This window comes from Vipera berus, assembly GCF_964194415.1.
Source record: "Vipera berus genome assembly, chromosome: 6".
Taxonomy (NCBI): domain Eukaryota; kingdom Metazoa; phylum Chordata; class Lepidosauria; order Squamata; family Viperidae; genus Vipera; species Vipera berus.
In genome coordinates this window covers 75,159,167-75,181,451 of record NC_138208.1, presented here as the reverse complement: position 1 = coordinate 75,181,451, position 22,285 = coordinate 75,159,167, and the positions used below count along the sequence as shown (strand labels likewise).

At 35.8% G+C, this 22,285-nt stretch overlaps 1 protein-coding gene across 1 annotated transcript in view; it reads right to left on the bottom strand.

The window, feature by feature from the left end:
- Positions 1–12,478: 12,478 nt before the first annotated feature.
- The window catches only part of SINHCAF (SIN3-HDAC complex associated factor), a 39,817-nt gene continuing 30,010 nt past the window's right edge, over positions 12,479–22,285 (bottom strand). Inside the window, exons 4-6 of the mRNA XM_081330244.1 lie at positions 21,836–21,962; positions 18,068–18,218; positions 12,479–15,943 (exon numbers count right to left, since the gene is read on the bottom strand). Of these exons, the coding sequence (XP_081186370.1) occupies positions 15,781–15,943; positions 18,068–18,218; positions 21,836–21,962 (441 nt within the window). The 3' untranslated portion in view covers positions 12,479–15,780. The remainder of the gene's footprint in view (positions 15,944–18,067; positions 18,219–21,835; positions 21,963–22,285) is intronic.

Here is a 22,285-nt window from a genome sequence, read left to right as displayed (position 1 = left end):
ATAAACATTCCAAGTGTTGTAGAAAGGCTATGATTCTAATTCTCCTTGAAAAAGCCTGTGGTACTTTAGTGTGTACATAACAGCCTATCCCCAGAAACAAATACTTACCCAAGAGCCATGAAGTAATGTCCCAGATGAGAGATGCCAGATTTTCAGCTAAATATAAAAGTAGAAAGCCAGGTAGAATTGCTTCTAACTAGCTTCTACCTATGTGCCCAACCTACATGGTTTTTACTTCTTTGGGAGCAAGGAGGAATAGGATGGAGAAACCAGCTGAGAAGAGGAGTTAATAAAAGATTAGGGGTGGAAGGGAGGGGTTTTCATGATAAGGTCTCTACTGAAAAGAAGCCCATTTCCTTGTGGTTGCTAAGCTGCATCTACTTATTCCCAGAAAACCTATGATTTTTCAGAAGCTGAAGCTGATTAGAGACTTTGCTGAATATTTGTGATAACCTGAAATATTGGCTGGCTAATTATTGCTTTTTTGATTTAAATCTTTGTAAGGAATACTAGACCCTCTAGGTTCTGCCTGGTTCAGTAGAATGCAGTTGTTTGTAGTTTCGTTTAGCGTAATATGTAATCTCTCTCTGTCTCCCACCAAACAGTTGAAAGAATTGATAGTGGTATTGAATGTACTAATTTTGATTTTTAATACAGTCAGGGCTTTTTTTCTCATTGAACGCTCAGAACGGAGTTCCGGCACCTTTTTTGGATGGAACCTTGTAGGGTAGGCAAGGCGGGTTGTATAACGTGTGAGTTCCGGCACCTTTTACAAAAAAAGCACTGAATACAGTAAATATTGATAAGCATCCAAACAAACCTCATTTGGTGTCCATAATTTTTAAGGAGAGGGTCCTGAGAGAAAAATGTTTTAAGAAAAACAATTCTGAACTTTTTAAAATTAAAACTCCTATTTATCTTGTTTTTAAACAGCTAATCTTTCTATAATGTCAACTCAGGAGTTGTTGGGGTTTTTTTTTGTTTTTTGTTTTGGACAACATAGCATGGAAAGATTGTCCTCAAATGAGTATTTGAAATTCCCTTAGTTATATTCCCCTTTTGAATTGATGCTGGGGTCTAGTGGAAAATCTGTTTGCGTTTGAAGAGTTATCAGCCTGAAGGTCCCAAGGGACTGCAGAGATTTTGCAGTTGCTCCCTTACTGTGGTTAATACCATATTCTCTTGCTTGTGTGTGGCCTTTTTATAGTTATATTAAATTGTTTGTTTTTATGTATTTATTCCTTTTTAATTTAAGTGTGGTATGCCACTCAGAATCACTTTAATGTGAGAAGTGTGACTATACAAATATAATAAAAATAAAAATACAGAAAATGCAGCATTCAACAATATACTTATATATTGGTAGTGGGTCTCATTGGAATCAGAATCATATTGAAGATTGTTCTGATTAGCTGTTTTGATGTCTATGGGATAACTTACAACACAGTAAAGAACAAGCAATGGTTTGTTTAAGTAACTCAATTTGTAGGGCAGGGGTGTCAAACTGCTGGCCCGTGGGCCGGTTGCATCATGTGGAGGCCACGCTCACCCCAGTTCTGGCAATGCAAAAAAAACTGCGATACTTTGCAACATGTCATGTGACGCGGTGAGTTTGGCACCTGTGTTGTAGGGTTTTTTTCTTCCTATTTTAAATTAGATCCTTTATTTGTCATTTTGTTGTAAAGAAATATCCATTTTGATATTTGCATCCATGAGTCCATAGAATATTTATCAGAATCATAAGTGTTCTTGTTTATATTTCTAATTCAAAAGGAGAGTACTTCCCATTTTGTTTTGTTTTTTAATTGGAGGCCTCCTGCCATTCATAGACCATCCTAAAGCAGTATACGTGAGACTGTAAATCTACAATGATGTAACAACAATTACACTATTGGAGAAAAGACAGTTCTATTCATTGAGGAAAAATTAGTCCTTTAAAAATGAATAAATGAAGTTTGGAAACATCTGTTTGAAAAGAATTATTTGCAATCATAACATGAATTATTTGCTAGTGCCTCTGCTGAGATTACAATTGCAATGTTAATCTAAAATAGGGTTAGCTAGTTTGTGCCCCACAAATTAAGAACCAAGGTAACACTAATTAAAATAGTCAAGTTGTAGGGCTGCAGCCTTTCTTTGTTAAAGAATTAAAATTAATACATCTCTTCTAAATTTTGTGTTGCGTGATAGTAAAACATAAAATAGAATAAAAAAATTATTTGTTCATTAATTCAACTATCCCAGTTTTCTGGACTATACATGACATTTGAACCCAAACAGGTTGGATATTCATAATACACAGTACTATCCTAAATTGGCTAAACTGTGGTTAGGCCTCTTGTGTGAATACAAACTACAGTATAATCTCCTGTGTAAGTGAACTTGTACCTTATGAGTTTCTTGGCCATTTGTTTTTAAGAATCTATTTAATTTAACTGATAATGTTGATACTTCATTTTAGTTAATAAGTTTGTATGCTTTATCTTCTATTAATTTTGTTCTAAAGTGGAGAAAGGAATAATTAGAAAAGTAGGATATTTAATACCAATATATCAAATATCTATTTAGATATTTTATAATATCCAAATTTGCTTTTGCCACAATACTATTGCAAATTATTGGCAAGTTGGATTGTGGTCTTTAATCATATTCCAAAACCTCATCTGATTTCCCTCACATTTAATAAAATTATCTCTTGTTACCTTTAAAAATATGTCTGGCTAGAAATTACGATTACTTTTATTATAAAAGCTTAGTATGGCTATCATATAAATTAACTGTTTTTAACATTGATGAGAAAACCACACTAAAGCTATAATCATATATTATGGTTCTTGAAAATAAACTGTTAATCATGGTTTTTTGTTTTAAGTAGAATATATTGTATGTAAATATTCATAACTAGGCAGCCATTTGGTTAAGAGAGTTATGAGTTTGAATACAGTCATAGAACTAAAATGATTAGAAATTTATTTTCTGCATCAGGTATTAATGTAGTCGTAACAGAACTTAAGGCCAGTATTAGAGAAAATTATGCTAATTTGTCTGTTGACTGTCTTTCTAAACAGTTTACAAATTGCTAATCTATATGGATAGTCACTTTTGTTACTAGGATTACAATTAATTTGAACCTTTGCCCTCTGCATAATTATCACCATTATTTGAATATGTAGAAGTGAAGTAAGAATTCTGTACTTTTCTGAGGTGGTAAAAATGTTTTTCCCCTCTTATTGTTGCACTTTCTTTAATTATTATTTTCAAAGAAATTGCAAACCATATGATTTACCACTTCACAAAAGTAGGAAATTCTCTTTGCTCAAAAACTTGTTTTGTCCACATAAAAAAACACAATAAGCAATGTGGCAAGCTTTACCATCATATCTAATTCTGTCAAAAAATGAAGTGCAGGCATTTTGCTTTTTTATTTAAATAACGCTACCTAGTGCTGCAACATGTTCACCTATTTGTAGCTTGAAAACATTAAACTTTAATTCCTGTATTCGAATGCTGGATGGGAAGTAAAAAAGCTGCCATCCACTAGCTCTACAGTAAAGAGTAGAATTAATTAGGCACAACCAGTCTAGCATTTTAAGAAGGCTAACACCAAAACACCTGCATCCTTTGTTTAAAATGACGCTATCTTGAAAAGATCTGCCATGCATCCACATTCAAACAGCAATGAATGCTATATATTGCTTTATGAATGAGTTGTCAGAGAAGGGAATTATCAGTCTGATGTACCTTTGTCAAATAGTACCCATAAAAAAAAGTTCTACATGCCTTATATTTGTAGGAGCTATTTTCCTATTTTGCTGTATAATGGAGGCCTGCCAAAAAAGAATGCTGCTGCATTTGCAAAACTGTCCAGCACTTACTCAGAACAAGCGTGACAGAGGCCTACATTGTCAGGGGTACAAAGAGCAGCTTGAACATCATTATATTGTTTTTCCAGGAGGAATTAGAAAATACAACTGTGAGTTTCCCTTTGTTAATCTTCTCGGTCTTTGCCTTACAAAAGTTCTAGTTGCCATTCAGTTCTGGGTCAGCATCTCGAACTAGTCCTACAAAGCTTAATCCTAACTTGTAAAGTGACAATATAAAGATCTTTCCAATTGCATTTATGTATATGCTCAGTATTATTTAGCAGTAAAACACTTTTTTAGTCATTATTCAGTGTAAATAATAAAAAGTGGAGTGAATTTGATGAGTGTCTGAATATAAGCTAGCTATGATGCAATTGCAAAACAAGGAAATACACTCCTAGACTGCATCAACTGAAGTGTGGAATATAGGATATGGAGAAACTGGAACATGTTCAGAGGAAAGCAATCAACCACAAAAAAACTGGAAGGAAAAAAATTATGAGGAATTTCCTAACTGTGAATGCTGTTTAGTAATGGAACAGACAGCCTCAGGAGGCAAGGTACTTCTTGATTATGCATACAGTATTTAAGCAACAATTGGATATCCATGTGTCAGGATTAATTAAGTAAAAAATCCTGCCTGAGCAGTATGTTAATCAAGATGGTCTCCAAGGTTCTTTCCAATCTTTTACCTTCTATGATTCTATGAAAACCAAGTAAACTATATTTCCCCTTAGTGCAATAAGTAAATTCAGCAAATATGGTTTCTTCAGTGAACTATAGATAAGGAAGGTATGTTTATTATCCAGTAAAATGTATTTTTGGGGAGTTAAAAATTATCACATATCTATGCCACCTTTCTTTTAGAAGGTTAAGTATGTGCAAGATAATTTATTTCTCACTCTCCCCCAACCATCTTCCAAATACTTATTCTCAGTTTTTCTTAATTTTAGAAATGTGTAAAATTCTTCTTCACACCCACTCATCCCTGCCTTTGGTACATGTATACCTACACAGAAGAATGAATTTCAAAGAGTGTCCGACACAGCTTTGGAACTCATGTCTGTCTAGCCCATCCTTCCCTAATATGGTACATTCTGGACATGTTGGACTTCAGCTCTTATGATTCTGTTTGCTGCTCTGGCTGACAATAATGACAGCTGAAATCTAACCTTTCTGGGCTACATCCAGTTGAAAAATTTAGCTCTTCCATTGCCCTTTTACTATTCTCTGTTGAAATACACCTTTATTGGCACAATGTTTAAGATTTAGGATTTGACTAGCTTTTAGTTGCTCTTTTTTACTTGCCATCTTTTTATGGTATTACTGTTTAATAGTTTTTACTGAATACATTACTTAATCATTTAATATGGATTCTATGTGTTGCAAAGATGATGGAGCTACCTTGAGAACATTTGCCAAGAAGATAGTAATCTTCTCATTGAAGAAGGAGGCAGGAATTGGTAGTGACACTTTTTGTAGCTTTTTAGAATTGGTTCCAATTTCCCTCAGAAGTTCTTCCACTTTGAACCAAGCACGGATATGCAATCATAGGGTTTTCTTTTGTTAAATAATATTCAATAAGTAACTAGCAACCACTTAATTGATCCAGTTTATATACTTGAAAACCTACCCCGCCCCAGAGAGCAGCAAAGACTTATTTCAATATATGACTTTTTTTTTCATCTTTGCTTGTGAATACAATGGCCAGTTTGTCTTGTTTGTGTGAGACAAGCCAAGACAGAGAAAAAGGGAAATATATGTTTCATTCTCTATCACCTAAACATAGAAGGATCTTTTGAAAGGAGAATGTACCACACTGGCTGTTCATTAGCAGCAGAAGATGCCTTTTGCTGCAGCCTTCAAATTGGAGCATTACTTAGAAATGATAACTTAATGAAAATACTAAGAAAGTTCTGGAAATAAAATATTTGTCCTTGAAATGATTTCATGGAATTGTTTTATGACAGTATCATCTCTTCTTTCTCTGAATGTCTTTTAAAGTGTTACTAGACAACCCGTGACCCATTTACCCATTGATTCAGAGATATTTCTTTATCCGATTCCTTAATGTCTTCATAATGACAGAGTTTGTAATGTATTGTTTCCACTGTAAAATTTGGGATCCATTCAGAGATTTATTTGCCTTGAAAACAGCACATGCTGAATTGTATAGTACAATGAAACATTAGCACAGAAAATGTCTTATGACAATTTGTATTTTGTCATAAACTGTTCTATAATTTTTATATTATAAATTGTTTTATAAATTGTTTTATAAAATATAACAAATTCTACAGGGGTCATACCATTGTTTGAATTAGCCCACTTGAGGTATTTTGGTTTCAAAAATGTTGCCCTATGGTGCACCATTTCACCCAGTTAAAGGTTACAATAATCAAAAGTTTTAGTAAGTATATAGATTTAAGGAGCAGTTACATTGGCTTTTTGATTGCGAAGTGTCCACTCAGTGGATCTAAAACTTTGCTCTTCAGGGTCTTTAGGGAAACCAAGGGTTCAGAGGATAGTTAACTGTATGAATTCTCAAAATGGGTATAAATATGTTCCTACCTCTTTGAAAATTAAATGAAAAGCAGGTGTTCTAATCCAGAGAATGTATTATAATCCAATTGGTTTTAGGTTGTAATCCAGACAGAGCCCTAAAATAAATAGTCCCAATAATACCTATATTTATTTGCCTCAGCAAGGCATTATTAGGGAGGTGAAGAAAACCATCAAATGGGATTTGCATCCCACAACTGACCTTTTCTTAAGCACTAATATGACTCTTGCTTTATTTCTGACAATACAATTTCTTAGCTATTAGATGAAAATCCTTTTGCATGGAATTGGTTTTAGCGCCCTAATGGCAGAGAGACAGAGTGCAACACTGTTGCTATTTTTTTTTCAATTTTATTTTATTCAGAAGATTAAAATACAAAATCGAAAAGAAAAAAAATTAACAAAGACAAAATCAGACAATAACACAAATGTGTATTAAAAAAAACCAAAAAAACTCATATTATCCCCGACAGATCTATTGCCACAATAATAGCTTTCCCCCCCTTGCAAAGCAGGTTCAACATTTATAAGATTCTGCATCTATTTGCAACCCAATTGACCTGTCATACATTACATATATGAAAGAAAAATAGTTAATAGGTTAAAAAAACCCAGCACAGATAAAGTTCAAGCCATTTTGTTAACAGTCTTGTTATTGTGATTTACTTGTAGAAAGGCTACATGGTTTCTTATTTACCCACAAATCATCCCAATCATTATCTCTGATCTGTTCAGGATGAAATACCCTCAATTGGCTGTTAATAATGATACCTTTTCTTAGGTTTTTAATTGGGAACTTTCCCAACAATTGTATCTCATTTCCAAAATTTATAAATCTCTCTTGTAAATATCTCTGCAGCATCCATCATTGAAAAATTCTCCTTAAATCAAAGCATTCCTCTTACAAGGAAGTTCAGTCCATCCTTCATCAATTCCACTATCTCAGAATTTCTTTTATTCATATTCTTCTCGATCCTTTCTGGCAGATCCATAATTTTTTCACATCAGACAGCAAAAATCAGGTTCCAATTCATCAAGTTGCAAACCAAATCTGTTATTTCCTGCTTTTGGATATCATCTTGAGTTTGCACAACTATTGACTCTTCAATTTTTTTGTTTAAATTTTTAAATAAAACCTGTAAGTTACATTCTTTTTTCAAATGCTTTCCATAAAATTTTATCTCCTTTAGAAACAGTTGAGAATCACACTGTTCTTCCTTCCAAGAACAAGAGAAACAGATAAGTCATAGCCCAGTGTCCCTAAGGAAAAGGTTTACCGCCCCCCAGGGGTTAAAGAAAGGGAAATTTTTCCATCAAAAATTTAAAAAATAAATATCAAAGCTCTTTAAAAAAACTAGAAAAAATGCAATATAATCCTACATAAATGTAAGTACAATTGGATGACTTCACTGCCAAAAGAAATATATTTTCACCACAAATAACCTTCCAGCTAAAGTGAAAATAATTTAGAATTTTAAAAGTAAACAGTAAAACAACAGAAAAAGTGTTGTAAAAGTCCAGCAAGGAGTTATAAAATAGGCCAGAAGCCAACTAGTCATAAATCAAGACATAGTAAAGCTTCAAAAGATGCAATTAAAATCCAGATGTGATTAAAACACACACACACACACACACACACACACACAAATAGCTGAAGGAAAAGTTGACAAGAGACCTTCCCACCTGAGTTCCTTACCAAGAACTGCAGCCATCAAGACCCCCTCTTCTCCAGGGGGCATGAGTCCTTCCTAGTCTCCCCTTAAAAAATGGGGAGCAGACCCACCAAATAGCCACCTTAGGTGGCAAAATCAGCTGTTCATCAGCAGGAGAAAAAGAATTGCCTGTTGTTCAGCATGCCATCTTGTGGGAGGAGTTCCCTGTTAATATTTTTTGATCTTTTGTCAACTTTTGATAGCATTAAAAATGGTACAATGGAACTATTGTAGAAATAAGGGAAATTATGAAATATATGATCAGAGACCATATTAATTGCATTTATTTTTAATTATGTAATTAAATAACTGGGGCAGGGTGGCTCAGCAGTTAAAGCCTTGGTGGAGCAGTGGGCTAATGCCTCCTTAAGTAACACCAGCTTCCTGCAATTAGTGCAGGTTCGAGTCCCACCAGGCTCAAGGTTGACTCAGCCTTCCATCCTTCCGAGGTAGGTAAAATGAGGACCCAGATTGTTGGGGGCAATAAGCTGACTTTGTAATAATGCCGCTTGGGGTGTGTGTGAAAGCCCTAACAAGCAGGCATATACATAGAATAAAGACTACTGCTAAGCTTGTAAGCCGCCCTGAGTCTTCGGAGAAGGGCGGGATATAAATGTAATAAAAATAAAAATAAAAAATTAAAGACACTGAGCTTGTCTGCTGGAAAGCTGACAGTATGGGTTCAAGACCTGAGTGCTGCATAATGGGATGAGCTTGTTACTTGCCCCAGCTCCTGCCCACCTAGCAGTTTGAAAGCATGCAAATGCAAGTAGATAAATAGGTACCACTTTGGTGGGATGGTTAACAGCGTTCAGTGTATAGTTATACTGGCCACATGACCATAGAAATGTCTTTGGCTAAGAAATGGAGATGAGCACTGCCCGCTAGAATCACACACACCTGAAAAGGGGAAAAATCTGGAAAGGAGAAACCTTTACCTTTAATTAAATAACACCACTGTTTTTATAATTTACCTTATTTGGAGCTAGATCATAACGTTGAATGACAGCTGTATGTCAAATGCTGTATGTCAGCTTTAATGTGGATTTAAATGGTGGGAATACTTAAGGAATATTGCATTTATTTTATCTAGAACTTTGTAAACCATAAGGACTAAGCATATACAAATTATGGAATTTACTTCAGTGTTTGCTAAGAGAATTACATATACTTTTTTTAGCACAGAAGATGCTTTTATTTCAGGTTGCAGGTCTTCAAATGGCTTGTTAGGGTTAGTGAAGCCAGGTAAAATGCTTCAATTTAATTTTAAATGTAATTAAGCACAAATAAATACATTGAATATTAGGAGTCCTTGGTGCTTTCTGAACTTAAGTTGTTTTCTTGCAAACATTTCATTACTAAGTAACATTATCAGTACTAGTGGCTGATGATATTACCTGGTTTAGGTAATGAAATGTCTGCAAAAAAACAATCGAGCTGAGAGAGTACCAGGGACTCATTTCAATCCTGAGCTATGAATATTCTCCTGGGACATTGAATATTAGTTTCCATATGTTTTCTCATTGTATGACAACAATACTGAGGCAGTGGGAATTTCTTAATGCAAACTGCTCCATCTGGTGGTTCTTGAAAATCAACTGATTCCAACAATAGTGTAATTTAGAGAACCATGGCATGTTTTGAAAATACAGCATGTGAATTGATAGTCCTTACAGGTGAAACTCGAAAAATTAGAATATCGTACAAAAGTTCATTTATTTCAGTAATGCAACTTAAAAGGGGAAAGTAATATATGAGATAGACTCATTACATGCAAAGCAAGTTAGTTCAAGCCGTGATTTGTTATAATTGTAATGATTATGGCTTATAGCTCATGAAAACCCCAAATCCACAATCTCAGAAAATTAGAATATTGTAAAAAGGTGCAATATTCTAGGCTCAAAGTGTCCCACTCTAATCAGCTAATTAAGCCATAACACCTGCAAAGGGTTCCTGAGCCTTTTAAATGGTCTGTCTGGTTCAGTAGGAATCACAATCATGGGGAAGACTGCTGACCTGACAGTTGTGCAGAAAACCATCACTGACACCCTCCATAAGGAGGGAAAGCCTCAAAAGGTAATTGCAAAAGAAGTTGGATGTTCCCAAAGTGCTGTATTAAAGCACATTAATAGAAAGTTATGTGGAAGGGAAAAGTGTGGAAGAAAAAGATGCACAAGCAGCAGGGATGACTGCAGCCTGGAGAGGATTGTCAGGAAAAGGCCATTCAAAAGTGTTGGGGACTTTCACAAGGAGTGGACTGAGGCTGGAGTCAGTGCATCAAGAGCCACCACACACAGATGGATCCTGGACATGGGCTTCAAATGTCGTATTCCTCTTGTCAAGCCGCTCCTGAACAACAAACGTCAGAAGTGTCTTACCTGGGCGAAAGAAAAACAGACCTGGTCTGTTGCTCAGTGGTCCAAAGTCCTCTTTTCTGATGAGAGCAACCTTTGCATCTCATTTGGAAACCAAGGACCCAGAGTCTGGAGGAAGAATGGAGAGGCACACATTGTAAGATGCTTGAAGTCCAGTGTGAAGTTTCCACAGTCTGTGTTGATTTGGGGAGCCATGTCATCTGCTGGTGTTGGTCCACTGTGCTTCATTAAGTCCAGGGTCAACACAGCCGTCTACGAGGAGACTTTGGAGCACTTCATGCTTCCTTCTGCAGAAAAGCTTTAAGACGATGCTGACTTCATTTTCCAGCAGGACTTGGCACCTGCCCACACTGCCAAAAGCACCAAAACCTGGTTCAATGGCCGTGGGATTACCGTGCTTGATTGGGCAGCAAACTCGCCTGACCTGAACCCCATAGAGAATCTATGGGGCATTGCCAAGAGAAAGATGAGACATGAGACCAAACAATGCAGAAGAGCTGAAGGCTGCTATTGAAGCATCCTGGTCTTCCATAACACCTCAGCAGTGCCACAGGCTGATAACTTCCATGCCAGGCCGCATTGAGGCAGTAATTGCTGCAAAAGGGGCCCAAACCAAGTCCTGAGTACATATGCATGCTTATACTTTTCAGAGGTCCAATATTGTTCTAGGTACACTCGTTTTATTGATTGCATGTAATATTCTAATTTTCTGAGATTGTGGATTTGGGGTTGTCATGAGCTGTACACCATAATCATCACAATTATGACAAATCACGGCTTGAACTATCTTGCTTTGCATGTAATGAGTCTATCTCATATTAGTTTCCCCTTTTAAGTTGCATTACTGAAATAAATGAACTTTTGCACGATATTCTAATTTTTCGAGTTTCACCTGTAGGAAAAAGCGCAATGGTATGCATGGAAAGTGAAATAAAGCAATAAACCTTAGCAGCTAGATCAGAACCATTCTAGTTTTATTAAAAGAAAGATATCTCCAGACAAGAGTACTCATAGTCTTGACAGTTCTTCCACTGTAACTTATTTTTCGCAGCACCGATTTTTGGTAATTTCAGTATTTCTTGAGGGAACAAATTCAGGAAATTTGTTCCTGAAATTTGTGATACATATATCACACAAATACATTACATTATTGGCAGAGATTGCTTGCTATCTTTGTATACCGTAGAAACAGCATCCATTACTGTTTTCCTACGTCTAAGGAAGCAAGGAATTCAAGTTCTGAATCAATGTTTTAGCACTGGCAATTCACCAGATAAGGAAGACAGACAGAAGTGTGATCCTTATATGCCATAAGATATTCCTGCTCAGTCAAAATGTGAACTAATAAATGGTATCAATTTCTATTAATAAAAATGAAAATCGAGATCAGGAACATTTAACAAGAACTTTACTCAGGAAAAGTCCCGCCCCAGTTTTTGCCATGATCTGAGAAAATGGACTGCAAACCTAGCTTCATTTCAGAGTCAGAGCAAAAATGCCAATAAGACTATCTGTTCCAACATTATGAGTTCCAGGTACCAGATGCGTTCAGGAACCCTCTTCTTTTCTTGCCACAATTTTTAAGTGAATCACGGCAGTTGTTAAATTAGTATCAAAGTTGTTAAGTGAATCTGGCTTCCACACTGACTTTGCTTGTTAGAAGACTGCAAACATGAACCCAGGGCACTGCAACTGTCATAAATATGAACCAGTTGTCAAGCACAAATGTAAACCACATGACTATGAGGATGCGGCAATGATCGTAAGTGTGAAAAATGGTCATAAGTCACTTTTTCAGTGCTATTGTAACTTTGAACAGTCACTAAAAAAACTGTCGTAGGTTGAGGGCTACTTGCACTGTAAATAGCCATCAAGACGGTTAATGAATTGTCTACCATTTCTTGAGTAACTCTTGGAAAATTCTGAGACCCCCCAAAAACTTGTTTTTTTGTATCACAAATATTCAGTCCTCCACTCTATGAATCAATACCTAGAATACGGAGTATTAAATTGAGCAAGCTTAATCATAACTCTCTTGTGCCTTCTACTCGCTTTTCAAAATAGCTGACACCCATATGAGATCACTAAAGTCAACAGCAGGAAAGAATACACTTCCCCCCCCCCTAGAATAAATCTATTTATTCATTTATTTGCTTGTTACCCTAGTTAAAAAAAGGTTGGATTACAAGTATATGAACAATATAAAAAGTATAAAAACAGATTCCATAGATTTCTACTACATTGATAAAAGTGCATAACTACATACAATTCATCTTGCATTACTACTTGAGGAAGAGGGAAAGGGAGGAACAGTCTGCTGTAGTAGTAATAAATAAATAAATACAGAAGAGATGATCCATATTATAGTTACATATAATTCATACTGTAATTGTAAATGCACAGAAATGTTGACCAATATTGATTAGAATAAGTATCAACCAAGAAATCAAAGAAAGATAACCAAGATGCCTACATGCATCCTTCAGAGTTTACCAACTCAGCAAAACTGCCAAGGCATTATGTCAGTCTGGGGGGAAAAACTATTTTATTCTCCCTTTAGAATAAGTCTCCTATTTACAATAGGGGATAGGGACAGAAGAAAGGCAATTAAGGGTACCCTATAAAAGTAGGAAGACAGTGTTTTATAGTCATATTTTATGTAGCACAACTAAGATTTCATTGTTCAGTAAAAAAAAAACCAGGCACATTCTTCATAACAGCGCACTGCAGAATCAAGTCAAAATTCTCATGCTATTCAAATGAAGTAAAACAAAAATTGAAAGCAGCAGAACCCTTGCAGGGAAAAGATTATTTTGATCCCTAAAAGCAGGCAATCACCTATTAGCCACGTTTAACAGAAAGCTGTCCCTGGGTAATCAAGAGCTTCAGTAAAAAAAACAAAAAACAAACACAGGAATCTTAATGCTTCAGTTTACTTTTTCTGAAGCAATTCGGACAAAAGGCAAGAGCCTTACTGAATTTCACAATAATTAACTACAGCGACATTGCCTAAAAGCAATGTTGGGATGTGTAGGAACTTGGAGTCATTAAAGGGACTCACACGGAAATGTTGTGGGGGAAAACAGATAACTTGTTTTTCAAGTTTTTGAGTCATGAGATATTGATATCAAATTAGGGGTAATCATTAGGGATGTTAACTAAGTAGCTCTCTTTTGGGAGTGGGGCAAAGAAGGAGCTACAACAGCTGGAGGCACTTTTGGATAAAGAGAGGCAAATTAAAATCCCAGGAGGCGTAGCAGCTGGGACAAAGATTCAAGAATGATGAGTAACATTTACTATGGCTAGGTTGCATGAATGTGTATGTGGGTTTCTCTGCAGGCATTCAGTGAATCTGTGAAATGTTTTAAGAGAATATATTACATAATTCAATTTCTCCAAGGCTGGTGTATGGGCTCCTGTCATATCTAGCAAGTCTGGTCAATGGTTGATTCCAACCAATAGTCAGGCTGAACTACTGGTGTGGAAATAAGAAGAATACCATGAGTTGCTATAAACACATTTATGGAGGATATAATTCAAAATATTAATTTTTCATTTTTCAAATGGCACAGAAAGCACCTTCAGCTATTTAAGGTGAGTGATGGGAAACAATTAGTATTGGAATGCTCCTTACTTAGATAAGAAATAAGTCAACAATATATATAGAGAGAATCCAATAGAGAGAAGGGAATGAAAAGAACTAAACCTGAATTTTGTCAACATGGCTTTCCTTTGAAGTTTTCAAACAAAAGGAAAAACTTACTAAAATATGTGGTATGGTTCTAATCCCAAGGGCCATTTGAAGAACTAGTATTATAAATGGATAATAGACAGCTTTTCCCACTCTGAAAAAGTGGACACAGGTTTATATCTGTAAGGTACTGTAGCATCATTCCAAGGGAAACCTATCTGGTAATTAAAGAAGGTTTTGTCATTATAGCACTGTGTTTACTTCATATTACTGTTCAATCCCTGTGCAAATGGAAAACATTCCTACTATGGCTTTTCTATTGGAAAAATAATATATGGATCTCCAGGTGGTATTGAGCTCCTACTGCAGTCAACTGCATCTAATCTGCCCAACAGTTAAGGATCATGGGAGCTGCAATTTAACAGCTGAAGGACCACCTGTTGCCCATCCTAAAATATTATGAAGAAACTGTTTCCTTGCCCAAATTACCTGCAATCTTATTTGTGGAGAAAATTATGATTTAAGATAGTGGTACCACCCCTTGGTCTGATCCACCTTCACACTGCTACTTTTGCCTGTCAAATGCATCCTGTCTATTCACACATACATTCTTACTATCCAGAAATACTAGGTCAAGTTAAACATCTTTATCATTGCTGAAGCATCAGTAGTAAGAAATAAGAACTCTGCAAACTTTACATCATATACATGGTAGAGAAGTCTTATATAAGCTTCAGTATCTAAATGCCATGGTTCTGCCTTGCTAACATGGCCACCCTCTGGAAATGCAAGCCTTTCAACTCCAGAATTCCCAACTATATAAAGCACAGATGTCAAACTAGATCGTGTCACATGACATTTCGTGTTTTTTTCCTTTGCAGAGCTGGGGTGGGCGTGGCCGCCAGTTTGATACTCCTGATATAAAGCCTCCAAATACTGAGAATTGGAAGAGCAGAATAGATGAAGGACACTTCACTGGGGAAGAGTCATCATTGTGTTTCCCCTCCACATAGAGAGAAAAAATCGTTACCTAAAATTTATCATGCCAGGCGGGAACACTGCTTATGACAAAAATACATACTCCATTATCAGGGGTGTCTGCAGAGTATGATTAAAAAAAAGTAAAGATGGCAACCCTAATAATGCAATAGAAGACTTCTCCTTTTTTATCAATGTTACACATAAAAAGAGGCAGAGCTTTGATTATACTACTGTGGCCACCACCTCTTTTTTTAACCATATGCTGCAATCACCCCTGCTCGACATGGTCAACAGCCTTCCAGCCATTCACTCCGAGACAAACGGTGGGAACAAGGCTGAACAAAGATGACACACAGCAGCTTTCAGCTTCATTATGTGGTCTAGCCCATTTCCAATATTCCTTAGTCTTTTTCTGAAAAGATATATCAAGGGACTCTGAATTAGTAGAATTGATGCAGTAAAAAAAAATCACGACAGTTCAAGGGAAAAAATTAAGTCTTTTGGCAGCATAGCAGGTCTCCAAAGTAAAAGGAAGGCCACTTCAACAGATGGAAGAAGAGGTTTCATCTGTCCCCCTCTGCATCTCTTTAAGGAAGTCACCACTCTTCTTGATTGGTGATGGTGGAGGATGGAGGAACTGGCGGTGGAGACTTCTCGGTTGCAGGCTGCTTATTACGACAGCAGGGCTTGAAGAGATGGGTGTCTATAAGGACTTCTCCAAAGCGGCCTTTGTAAATAATTCCACAGCAAACCTTTTGCCTTCCAGGGGAAAACAAACTGTTACTACACACATAATTTATTAAACTTGTATCTCGCCAGACTCTGGATGGTTCACAGCAATCCAATAAAGAAATTGCAATAAAATCAATAAGGCATAAAAGGTAAAGATTAAAAATGGCAAGCACGATGAACTGAGGGGGTCTAAAATTACCCTTGCAAAAGAACCAGATCTTCATGATTCTTCTAAACAACAGCTGATTAGGGGCCATATTTTAAAGATAATTTAAAAGTAATTTATATGTAGTTATTGGACTGTTCTCACTGATGGACGTGTGTGCTTTTTCACATTTGCCTAGTTTTTACAATATTTGTTTGTTCATATTCATCTGGCTGCCCAATTTGCAAAATCAACTCTGGGTGAGACACATGGTTAAAAGCAACAATGCAAAATGAAAATGAATAATGATACACACAACAATGGTGCATGTATCCTGTATCAAAGAGGGCGATGTTTATTAGCCAGCTTCTCACAAAGCCTGAGTCTCATTAAAGCTTAAAAGGACCCAAGGTCACCCAGCTGGTTCCCTGATAAGTACACACTAGAACCCTCCCCCAGTCCAGCATCTTAATTACCACACCATGCTGTTTTCCTGTTAAAGTCATGATTAGACAAGTATAAAACACTCTACTTGGAGATCCTATGTGTTTATAGCACTCCTAATAAAACAAAAGGCTGTTATCAGTATCATGTTGGGGTTTTTTTTGAATCAAAGGCAACAACTCTTAACTTTTAGCAAAATGATTACTCTGTGGACCTTCTCCTGATCTAAAAGCACTACTTAATTCAACCATAAAGAGCACTGCCAATGCCGTCCATCCCCCAAGGTTTGGTGGAATGAAGTACATTTTTTTCTTTATTTTAGAACTGTGCCAAGCTTATTTAGGCCTATACTACATTTTTTGTGTCTTCCCTATTGGGGAACATGCCAGCAACCGGTCTGCACAAACAAGCAAAACCCCATCTGTGGGATGCAGGCAGTATGCAAAAACACATCCGCTCTGGTCCGCAGAAAAACTTTTCTCCATGGCACTGGTCCCCAGTGCCCAAAAGGTTGGGGACCTCTGCTATAGATGGAAGGTAGTCAAGAGATTACGGTACTATCCTGGGTATAAGACAGTTCCCATCAACATACAGGTAGTCCTCAATGTATAACCACAATTGAGCTCAAAATTTCTGTTGCTAGGTGAGACATTTGTTAAGTGAGTTTTGCTCCATTTTATGACCTTGCCACAGCTGTTAAGTGAATCTGACTTCCCCACTGATTTTGCTTGTCAAAAGATTGCAAAAGGGGATCACATGACCTAGGGGACACAGCAATGGTGTGAACCAGTTGCCAAGTATCTGAATTTTGATCATGTGACCCTGGGGATGCTACAAAGGTGGTAAGTGTGAAAAATGGTCATAAGTTACTTTTTTTAGTGCCATTGTAACTTTGGACGGTCACTGAATGAATTGTTGTAAGTTGAGGACTACCTGTATCTTGCAGCAAGAAAATCCATGCATTTCTGATATCTTCCTAATCCCCAACTCTTTTTACAGAGAACTTGTCCTTGCTAGACTTAGCAAGCATTTCCGATGACATGAGTATGCAACACTAGCTAATCTTAAAGCATGAAGGCGATTTGCAGATCAATACACCTGTTGGCTGTTGTCAGAGCATCCATCACTCCTGTCCAAGAAAGGATTAATACTGAAAAGGGAAAAAAGTAGCCTGAAGACTAGAGTTTTACTCTTAAGACAACAACAGGCCTTGTGACCCAATTCATGCTCTGCATGATATCCAGTTACTTTTACCCACTTGCCTAAACAGCAGGTTGAGTCATCAGCTGTCTGCAAATGCTGCCTAATTGCTGAGGGAACGGAAGCAACAGAGCCTTGTAATTAAGATTACATTTTATGCAATTATCTGCGTTTCTAACTTCTGTCTCTTCCTGAGTTCCCTCTCCTGCCTACCTTCTCTTTTGTCAAAAGCCAAGTCTCCAAGTTCCTTTCAGGTATGGTCTTGCTTTCATAAATTTCTACACACACACACACACACACACACACACACACACACACGATCTTACTAGGAATAATAGGGTACACAAATGGGGCGTTTTTACCTTTTCCAGTATGTAAGATCCAAGAAGGAGAAGACAGGTGTACGGCTTGAACCCGGTGCCATCTCAGTGTCTGAGCCATCGTCCGATTGGTTGCTATAGCAAGGCGAATGGGCTGGAGAGTTACTTGAGGTAGTGCTGTGAGCATCAGAGTCTTATAGGAAGAAAGGAAATAGTTACATGAAAATAAAAGGCACACCTTGATTTAATGGACAATTCAGGGAGAGGAAGTGTCTGTTATTCCCAAATGTTCATTAAATCTGAATTTAATGTCATGTCACTTAACGTCATTTGTGTAATAATGCAATTATACAGATATGTTATTAGGAAAATGACGTAAATCAAATTAATAAATGTAAATGAACTATACTTGGACTCAACATTAAATACTCTTTTAGTCACCAAATGATGTTTGTCCAATTTACTTCAGATATAACATTTAGTTCATAATTTCAATAGGAGATCCAGATGCAAATTTGTGTTAAATCAAAGTTTTACCCTACATAACACTGTTTTTAAACCCAGAAATGTTTACCAGAAATGGACTCATGACTTTGTATGCATCTTTAATTCCTAAAGAATTTCAGCTTTCATTTGCAACTTAACATGAAAAATTAAGATTATCTCCATATAGTTTTAATGTGACATACAGGTTTTCGACTTCCGGTCCTGCGCAGTAGTACAGCACTCGAAGGGTTTGGGGCTCTGCACTATTTTAAGCTGTTTGTAAACAGCGCATTTGAATCTGATTAAGAACATCAATTTTCTCTATCCTACTTATCAACTTTCCTGAAGAAAAAAAAATCCCAAGAAGCAAAAAACCTCCAAAAGTGAAGGAGAGGGATCTTTGCCCCACCCTTTTACTAACAGATGCAGTGAATTAAACCTTTTATGGAGGACAAAAGCATATTGAAATGAAATGACTATAAAACTAAATTTAGATAAGTTTGAAATTGCTGAATGGTTAAGATTCTCATTTTAAAGGCAATTTGTTCATTTTGAAAATTTGAAAAATAAACCAGTGCTGTCATCTAGTAGTGGATGAAGACTATGACAGCTATGGTTTTCATACAGCACTTAGCAAAATCTGGAAAAAACTAATTTCTACTTGTGACCTTCAAAGCTCTAACAATAGAGAACAGCTGTGACAAAAAAGAAAACAATCTGGGCTGCAGACATAGAGAGACATTAGGGAACAATTTTTCCCCCCAACTTTCTGGATTACAAGTATCTACTTAACTCTGACCCCAAAGGTGTTTGCAGAGAAAAGAAAACTTGGATTCTTGATCATCATGGAAAATCAGACTTATAGGAAGAACTTATCAAGAAAAAATAAATACTTTTCAAGAGGAGACATATGATATGTTGCAACTAATTCAAATAACTATGATTTCAAACCACAAAATCCAAAATAACTTTGAAAATAAATATAAACCAATTCATCTCCAATTTAACTTTACAACAACAACAACAAAAATCCCAGAAAACAATAGAGAAGGAAGAGATAAAGCAGATAACTGAATACAAATTTGAGGATAGAGACTTAAGGATGGAACCTAACAAAACAAAGAAGTATGATTTAACCCAAGTGGAAAATTTTTTAAAAGAAATACTGGATTTGAAAAAGACAACTTATACTTTAACACCACAAAACAAATTTGATAAGAAAAAAGATTGGACAAAATGGACTGCAGAGGTGTCAGGAAAAACACTAGAACTGAAGAGACAAAAAATGATAAGAGAAGCAGAGAGAAAAAGAAAGAAAAAGATTTTCAACAAACATGAATGGGCAAATGCTTCTTACAAAGATAATGTACTTGACTTACCTTTTATATCTACAGTAACACTTACAAGCATATGGAAAGATTCTTTGATTCAGCAGAACATATTGATTAAGAAAGATACTGGGCAAAAGAAAAAGGCTAAAGTGAAAATTAAGAAAATAGATGATGGGACCTATCAGAGAGAATATTTTAAAAAGAAACACCTATTTTAATATGATTAAAGAAATAGAAATATTTTGGATATGAATTTTATTTTCAGAGGGAAGAGCCCCTCAAGTAACGTAGTACTTTTTCTTCTTTCTTCTTATTTTATTTCTTTATATGAGTAATATAAAAGAGTTGAAATGGCTTATATAAAGGAAATGTTTTAGATATTTAAAGGTGATTGACTTTAAGAAAATTACAATGTATTAAAATGTTTTGAATAAGAGTTAAAAGACTAGAGGACTATATTTATTAAATGGAATATTTAAAGATTAAATATATTTTTAATTATGGTAAAAAAGAACAGAAAATTTTTGGAAATAAATAAGTATTAGCTTATAGGAAACGGATTTTAAGTAGCATGCTATCCTTTTATTTTTTTATTCTTATTATTTCTTTTTTTAGTCTTATTTATTCCTTAAGGTAAAAGTATTGGTATGGCTTACATAAGAAAAAATAGACTTAAAATATTTAAATGTAATTAACTTTGAGAAAATCTTAACCAGTAAGAATGTTTCGAACAAAATGGGAAAAACAAATGTAAACAAGAACTGTAAACAGGATCTATGATGAGGCAACCAGAATGACTAGATAGAAAAGAAATATTATATTGATGTGATTATTTTCTGTAGAAATATTAGGAAATTTTTTATACTCAGTCGTTATTTACCAAAACAACAAGAATTGTATTAACTTAAGGTTGGTAAAAGAGAACATTAACATTATGGGAAAAAGAGGAAATCATGTAAAGTTATTATGTCGATTATAGATTATAGAAACCAACTGTTAGTGAATGTTTTTTAAATGTAAACCCAGACAACACACTGTTTACCAAATATTAAGGTGACTATGTTAAAAAGTCAATAAAACATATTTAAAAAGAAGTTTTCATTTCTTAGGGCAACCACAAAGGCTATTTTCTTCCTGTTTTTTCTTCAAACTATTAATATTTAATCCAAACCTTACAATTTGTGAAAGACAAAACAGTTGAAAGTAAACATAAAATTGTTACTTCAAACATACTGACTTATTCCTTTTCTCAGATTTGTTTTGGGTAGCATAAATATGGCATAGTGAATGATTATTGTTAGCCTCCTGTTTATATCATAAATTATATATAATGGTTTGGAATAAACAGGTATTACCTTTTCTCAGGTCATAAAATCAGCCAGATTGTGTTTGCTCAGAGAAATTTTCAATACGAGGCTGCTCATGAGAATCACTGATATTCAAATATCCTCCAGAAATTGTCTTTCACTTGGGTACAAAAATAAACTGACAAAATAAATAAAATTCACACATCGTGTGACCGTGAACCTACTTTCAAAGGCAAGATGTAAAAGCTGAGACTGACTATTAAATATCAAGAGTCAGTAAATTGAAAGTCTTCCTTGGCAACTGAAAATACGGTTAGGCTATTACCATCAGATAAGGAATCCCTGCGGATTTCACTCCACTAGTTGTGGGCGATTATAAGGGCTGGTGCTCCTCTCCATTTCAAGGCCACTGAGTCAGCACTTTCTGTAGTCATGTGGCAAGCAACATGGAGAATTGTTACCTTCCCACCAAAGTGATACCTATTTATCTACTTACATTTGCATGCTTTCAAACTGCTAGGTTTACAGGAGCTGGGGGCAAGTAACGGAAGCTCACTCTTTCATATGGTGCTTAGGTCTCAAACCTCGGCTGCCGGATTTCAAGCAGACAAGCCAAAATGTCTTAACCACTGAGCCACCCGCACCTCCCACATCACATTAAAAAAATCCATATTAACAGCACATACTGTGTCGCTTTAACTCTTTCTGAAGTTTGCTTATTTGATTGCTCTTCATCCTGTTACTAGGTAGAGGTTTCATCTTCTTTGGCTTCAGTGTTGTTTTAAGACTTGGTCCAGCCCTTGCATCCACCACCTACAGGAAGGCAACAGGCGAACTTAGTGCCATCAGGAACAATAAGGTCTACACAGATAGATTTTTAAAAATAGGAAAATATGCTGATTTGAACTTAGAAGAACTGGATTTCCAAAGCTAAAAAAAGAAAAAAGAGGAAAACTGAATTTCTTTATCAAGCCTATTGTGACTGGTACTTACCAAGGAAACTAAACAGTTGGAAAGTGTGATATTTTATTCAGAAGTTGTTCTGCCATTGGATTCTGCCAGTGCATATTGGTTTATATTGGTTTTACAGACAACGCAGGCTTATCTAAAAAGGTAAAGGTTCCCCCGCACATGTG